We start from the raw sequence: 7,464 nt of genomic DNA, 5'->3' as shown, positions 1-7,464 counted from the left end.
GCGACAAGAACGCTCAGGTTAAATCTTGCGGCACCCAATTACAACTGAAAATTATTTCAAGCACGACGACGGGGAAAGACAGGTTACAAACCCAGAGTACGTGCTCACTTCTGCGGCACTCGGGCTGCCCAGGTAACTCCCCACCGTATGGTACCTTCTCTATATCTGATCTGGTATTCAAGGTGTTTCATTAGTCGTCCCTTCTTCCTTCCCTGTTGCAAGCTGTCACAGAAATCTCTTGATGTACAAAACTGCCTTGTACTCTTCCAGTTTGTACAAATCAAACGCAATTCCACCGTCCTTTTGTTCAGCTGCTCTTGTAAGATGCTCATTTAAAAAACAAACAAACTCACTTCCCTTATTTTCCTCCTATTTCTTGTGTTTATCAGATTGCTTCTAACCTCTGTCTCAGGCAGGCTGGACACCTGTAACATTTCTAGAGCACAGAATCTAAAAGGTTTGACCCACCCGTTTTTAACCACACTGGTAAAGCTGAAGAACGGCTGTCGGGATACACATGCAGAGCTTAAGGACCTTTTTGGGGCAGCTCTTACACCAGTTTATACAGTGCCTAACTCTTACAGCTCTGCAGGTTCCATAAGGAAGGCAGAACAAAGCTATTTTTGCCCGTTTAAGCTCCATGTCCTGAATGGTTTCCCTCCCAGGCTGCAATTCAACCCACAGCCCAGCCTCCTGAGAGCATCTCGACAAGCCAACGAGCTGCTTTTAAAAGACAGCGGCTGAGGGGGAGAAAAGCAGCAAAACTTCATCTGTGACAACGCAAGAGTGAGCTGGTGCACCAAGTGCTGCAAGCTAAGGCACCGACAGGGAGGCTGCGATACTGTGAGGAGGAGAAGAGTACGTGAGGAGTTAATACGTGTGGGAGGATACAAGGAGCCAACACCAGCCTAGCACATACCAGGAAAATGTGGTGTTTACTTAAAAGCAGAGCGCACTGCAGAAACACTCCGTAGCAGCAGATCTACCCCTTGGTGCTGCCCCAGCAGCCACCGTTTCTAACAGATGGTCCATTTTTCAACGCCGAGGTTCCTTCAAGTGTCACATACACACCTTCGGAAGGCAGCAGGTTTAAAACCAAACCGAAACCAGCAACAACAAAACAAGCAATTTTGAGAAATTCAAACTTATTCACAAGATTTAAAAAAAAAGAACCAAGACCACTCTTACAGTATAAACACGCCAATTCATTCATTTTTACTGATGGTTGCATTTATGAATTTCATTCTCGTGAAAAAAAGGGAATAAAAGGAAAAAAATTAAGAAAATAGCTATTTATAGAAAACAAAACAAAAAAGGGCTCAAACAGAAACGAATCTGTGCTGATGCTTTTGATGAGCAGTCCGATGGCATTAAACATTACCTGTGCAAGCAGGCATGCTTGAAAACCTGTCTTAGGTTCAGTTCCACAATCCAGGATTTCTTTTACGGTTGTTGAAAAAAAAAGAGCCTAATAGTTTCATACTGTATTTATTTAATAACTAAAATTCACAAATAAAAAGATACTTGCGAAGTCCTTTAGTTGTGACATCCCCTCCTCCTCCACTCTACTGCTTTCAGACCCATATGCATAAAAAAATGGGCTTGGATTTTTAATTTTAACTGTTACGTGATTGGTCGTTGGAGCTGAAGCACCAAATGGAGAAGATGCTTTATGGAGATGAGGGTATAACCCCTTGCCTTCCCACACACATTTTGGAGGAACGTAGGAGATGTACCAGTGCCCGGACTCCTCTGCTCCCATTTCCCCCACCCAGAGCATTCCTTTCATTTTATATTTCCTCTGTTAAGTGACTGACTGTAGCCTCTTTTTTTCCCCCCTTTGTGTCCTCGCGGAACCACGTACATGTTGGACATTGTTCGTTTCTTACTCCGCCAGGCTTTGAGTCAGTGTCAAGTAGGTCCTGTTACAGCTCAGTGCTAGTTGTTTTTTAAAGGGTCTTTTAATTTCAGGTAGGTTTGTGTGTCGATTCAGAAGGCTTGCTTGTTTTCTTCCTTGTTTATATCTGACGAGCTGCTGGATAAGGCTATTCATACTCCAGGAACTGTTTGTGATAGAACAGCAAATATCTGCAAGAAAGCAGAGGCACCATTTCAGCTTTCTGCTACGCGTCAGAGCAGATTAGTATTTCCATTGATGCGATCATAAAAAATGAGGACTATTAATTCTGTTTTTCTTTTCAATTTGAAGCGATTCCAGGGATGTGCCAGTTCCCTACAGTAACCACGGATGAGAAGGAGGGAAGCCAGCTTAAATAATTTTACCAGCAACTCAGGAAATGGAACAGTTGTACATCAAACAGTCAAACCTTCTTGTTGTACAATCTACTTCGAACCTGAAAGCTCCGGAAGATTGGACCATGTTGGTGCCCAGACAGGCAGCATCCATTTAACACTGTCATGACACAAAATACAACAGAGGTGCTTTAAGATGCAACTGTTGCTTTAGAGTCACATTGCCAGAGCATCAGACACTTCGGATTACTGCAAACTGCCATTTACTGTTACAGAAGCGAAACGAAGAACTGAGCATGTGGGTGAAAACCCATGTGTCCAAATTAAATCCAACTCAAATCTCTAATGTCTCAATCTGTACTCAAATCTGGTGTTTTAACAGGATGAAATTCTTCCTGTCGTTAATTACTTTATGTGTACTGCTACATAACAGAGCCCAGCCCTCAAGCAGTTACGTGTCAGAGGAAAGTGGACTCATTTCCACATACTCTTTACACACCACACACTGACACGGTCACTGCGTGACTCTCAAAACCCTTCAAAGCACTTTTGAGACTTTCCAATTATTATCATTCCATCTCATGCCCTATGGAGCTTCCCTTATACAACGCAGATCTACTTAGTGTCAGCCTTTATCTGAACCAGGGAAAACGGATCAGAGCTCAAACCAGCCTTCAATGAGACGGATGGGCAGCAGTTGTGTCACATATCCTCTCCTCCTTGCCTGTGGCAGTGTCTCCCACAGACAGACCCCACCCGAGGACCAGAGCTAGCCACTTGTTAGTGAAGAAAAACAAACTCATTTTTCTGCTGACCTCAAAGCAGAAGTTCCCTTGTCAAATCATTTAACACTAAAATTCAGGTATTACAGGACAGATTTTTTTACTTCCTGGTTGAAGTTCAAAAAATGAAAAAAAATCAGAAAATCTGTTTAAAAAATTACAAACTGAGCATCTGTGCCTGCAAAGACTTCAGATTTTAAGTTACTTTATTCTTGAAATACACACCAGTCCCCAATGCTTCCCTCAAGTGAGGAACACCAAGATGCTTCCCTTGCAAACTACTGCTCTGCACTCCCAACACTTGTCTCTTGCAAGTATCTGAAACCATAATGTCAATCTGAAATCAATTTAAAGCCATGAGCTAAGAAACAGCTCATGCTCTCTACCTGCCTCCCACACAGCCCTGCCACTCTGGTTCACAGTATTTTCTTAATGGTTTTTCTTCAAATCTTCTACGCTCACAGTAACCTAAAGGTTCTGCAGACAAAGACTGGATTGTGTCACGGAGGTAAATACTGCTCCTGCGCTGGACGATCACATCACTTTGGTTTTCAGAGTCCCTTCCATTAGCAAGCAAGAGTTTGGACATGAGCACCAGGTACAGACACTGCAGAGTCAGCTCATGTCCCTTGGCCTTCCCCTCTTCTTCCTTTTCAACAAATCCAGGATTACAAAGCAACACTCTGAAGCACTGATACATACACAGGGAGAGACATTAGATATTTCAAGAGAGCAATTAAGCCTTCTCTGTGATAAAAGGCTCTTTTAACTGAAAGTAAGGAAAACCCAAAGGTCAAAGTTTCCCTTCCTTTCCCCTTTCCAGTTCCCAACTTACCCTTCACTGTCTAGCACATCCTTAATGCTAGCCTTGGTGATAATGGCATCATCACACTTGAACCACTGGTCCTTGTGCTGCCGGATGAAGCTGGTATAGTGCCCACTCTCCAAGGTTCCCTGGTGATTAACTACTGCAAACAAGGAATACCTGGTACAGAAAAGAGTTAATGAATAAGTGGATCAAAAGTGGAAAAACAACTGATATTTTAGACAAGCAGAAGCTTCTGTTCATAAACACATGTAGAAATAGCAAAGGATCTGATCCATCAATGAAACACCAGCTCTTAACATTAACTGGGAAGAGGCCACCCTTGCCCAGGGAAAAGAACCACATTTTTCTTTTTCTATCTTGCTATTACTGCAACACTCCAGTCTGGTGACAGCTGTCAGCTTTACCAACACTGCCTTCCAAATATTTTTCTTCTAAAATAGATCAATATTGATGCATTCCTGAAGAGGACCACCGATTATTTAGTCTGACCTTCTATTTCCCTGAATTACTCTAGTTAACCAGAAAAATGCATTTGAGGTATGGGGATGGGGAAGGAGGTAATCTTAAATATAGCTAATCTTAAAGATTTCTAGGGATAAATTGCTGTACTGGTTAATTGTCCTTAATCTGGAAAGTCTGTACCTATTTTGAAATACTGAATACATTCAGCATCAACTTCCAGCTTTCAGATGCTGCTGTGGATTTTCCTGCTAGCCTGAAAACTAGCAGACATCTCTTCCAAAGAAAGATGCTGACAGACTCATCAAGTTGCTCTTAACTTTTTTTTCCTTTTCTCAAAAAGGAGAATACTGAAGTCCTTGGCTCTTTTGTTCTAAGTAAGATATTGTTTCCAGTCTTAAACGTACTTGTGGCTCTTTTTTCAAATGTTCTCCACTCTCCTTAACTCTTTCTTAAAACACTATCCTCAAACTGGGATACAAACACAGCTGCACAATGGTAAAATAATCTCTCTAATCTCACTTTATATTATCCTACTTACATTCAAAATTCACAGAGCTCTTTCGACAGTGGTGCCACAAGGCACCTATTCATTTGACTGTCTACAGAGCCACTGATTTACAGTCACTCTCTTCCCAGTGGAGTCCTTTAATCCAACTGGGATGGACACCACTCTCCAGTCCTAGATGGAGGTTTCTAAGATAGCCCCAGCTGTTTACTGGCATCCAGCTTACTAAGCAGCCCAGATGCCTCTGCCCTCATTACCTAATCCTCTTCACTGTTAACAACTTCTCCAACTTACGTCATGTGCAAACCTCAACAGTAATCAGCTGTGTTTTCTTTCAGATCTTTGCTAACACTATTAAACACCACACATCTAATGAATCAATTGCTATAGGACCACACGTAACACCTGCCTGGTATCTGCTTGTATGAAAACTGCAGTACGACCTGGTTAGCTAGTTTTTATATCTGTCTGTTGTGTGATTCCAGTTTCTTAATGAAACTTTCAGTGCCCAATGAAGTGCCTTGAAGAATTTAAATACATAACATCAGCACATGACTGTAGCAACCAAACTTGTAACCTTATTAAAAAAAAAAAAATATAAGGTTTGTGTGACCATCTCTATTCCCATAAAGCTGGGGATATTGGTTTCAATTACACTCCCTTCACATTCTTGAAGAAGTCCCATATCAGCCTGTCATTTATTCTGACTGGAATCAATACCTGCCCAAGAGACCCCAGAATTACTGAGGTCATTTACTTGGGACTTGGAGTGTCAGTGTTCTATAAACTTTCTTTTCATTCTCTTGAACTCCCTTTGCTAATGCAAAAGAAATAGGATTATTTAAAGGAAACACCCATCTCTTTTAATACTGTAATGATAGATTTGATTTTGCTCATAGACCGATTGTTGGGGTTATCACCTTCAGATCTGAAGTCAGCTGCCACAAAACCACAAAAAGGGTTGGTAACTGTCGTGAATGCAGCTTTATTTTGCAACAGTTCAGACTTACTGGGCTGTCAAACACAGCAATGCGCTTCGCACTGCAGGACACACAGCAGACTGTACATCTCCTCCTAGAAGCCAACTACCTTTCACAATAGGAGTCATGGAATGTACCACTTACTTATTATCATTGTTTAGACTATCCGTCGGCTGCTGGTATTGCCCGTTCATTCTGCTCTCTTTACTGCAACACACACACATACAAAAATCCAGTCACTTAAAGCAGTGGCTTCCCAAAGCGAGGAAATAGGTTGTACATGACACAGCCTGTTTGCTGAATCCAGGTCCTTAGTCAAAAGCACAATGCTGCTTAGCAGCAGAGCAGGGCTGCTGATTAGGATGCTAAAGATGCTTTATTTGTTCTCACAGCAATGCTACATAAGAAACACCATTTCTCCTCCTGGTCAAGGCTTCAGCGCTGCAAATACAGATCTGTTTACGTCAAATGTCCTATCCAAAAAGCTTAAAAACAGGTTACGAAAAGATTTGTATTTTAAACCTGGAAAAATATCTAATTACATCCATCCTTTATCCTGTGATGGGTCAATCATCCTGGCTCTGACTTGTAAATTCATTTTGTGTTTTGACAGCAGCAATAGGATTATGCTGTTGATTTCACAGCCGATGAAATTCAGATTACTGAGCTATGCCTGCTGATTATCCCATCTATATTCCATTATGCTTGATACCTTTCATCAGCAGAGCCTGTTCTACACAGGGTGAATTCACCACAGAGGAACAGGGAAGTCTCAAAATCTCCAGAACATACTGGAATAAACGATATATTCTTGATATAACACTATTTAACAGAGCTTCAGGGCTCTCCTTTCTCTCCTGGCAGAAGCACCTACTTTTCTCCGCAGGGCAGGGCGGGGAGGTGGGGTAGGCAAAGCCTGAAATTACTAGTAAAATTTTAGCATCCAATAGAGCCCCTGTGTTAAGAGATGCTCTGTTCTGGGGCTTTCTGCATCACTTCAGATATAAATTACATCTGAATATCCTCTTGTATATTTGAATGGAACACCTGAGAAAAACATGTTAATTGAGCTGATTAAATTCCTTTCATAAAGGTATATTTATATAAATGTAATGTCTTTCACAGATGTGGGAGGAGGGAGAAAATCTAACTGTTTCTGTTTAAATACCAATTAGAAATACCTGTTTTGATCTGGACTATGTTTTTTCCTTCTTGCAGCATTCTCTAAACAGAAGTCAAAGGGACGAAACAAAAAACTGTAGATTTGCATGTGTGCAGGAATAAAGAGGAAGGATTTCTATAACTTCAGAAATACTAGGTTAGGCACTAGGTTATGTCTAGTCTGCCTAATTACACAAGATGACTGGTGCGTGGGCACTCAGGGGCTGGGACCAAAGCAGAGATCTGAAGGCACGATGGATCTGAGTCTATAAATTTAACATGCAACCAGAAACATAACACACATTAATAAAAATATATTAATGTTTAAATATAAAGCCTTTTCTGGCACACAAAACTCAATAGTTTATCTAAAAATTAGTTTAGCAAAGGTGCATATTTCAAGGAGAAGCTTACAGCAGAAGGATCATTATACATACTGTTCTATAACCTTGATTCAAGGATGTTCCATGTTTCATGCTGCACATGTATGAA

General features: G+C 41.2%; 1 protein-coding gene across 1 annotated transcript in view; it reads right to left on the bottom strand.

Moving 5' to 3' along the window:
* Positions 1-1,208: 1,208 nt before the first annotated feature.
* The window catches only part of USP22 (ubiquitin specific peptidase 22), a 98,099-nt gene continuing 91,843 nt past the window's right edge, over positions 1,209-7,464 (bottom strand). The window contains exons 12-14 of the mRNA XM_068422701.1: positions 5,956-6,018; positions 3,871-4,020; positions 1,209-2,088 (exon numbers count right to left, since the gene is read on the bottom strand). Coding sequence (XP_068278802.1) covers positions 2,046-2,088; positions 3,871-4,020; positions 5,956-6,018 — 256 coding nt within the window. The 3' untranslated portion in view covers positions 1,209-2,045. The remainder of the gene's footprint in view (positions 2,089-3,870; positions 4,021-5,955; positions 6,019-7,464) is intronic.

This window comes from Nyctibius grandis, chromosome Z (genome assembly GCF_013368605.1).
Source record: "Nyctibius grandis isolate bNycGra1 chromosome Z, bNycGra1.pri, whole genome shotgun sequence".
NCBI lineage: Eukaryota > Metazoa > Chordata > Aves > Nyctibiiformes > Nyctibiidae > Nyctibius > Nyctibius grandis.
The sequence above is the reverse complement of the archived record's forward strand: the minus strand, read 5'-3'. Positions and strand labels throughout refer to the sequence as shown.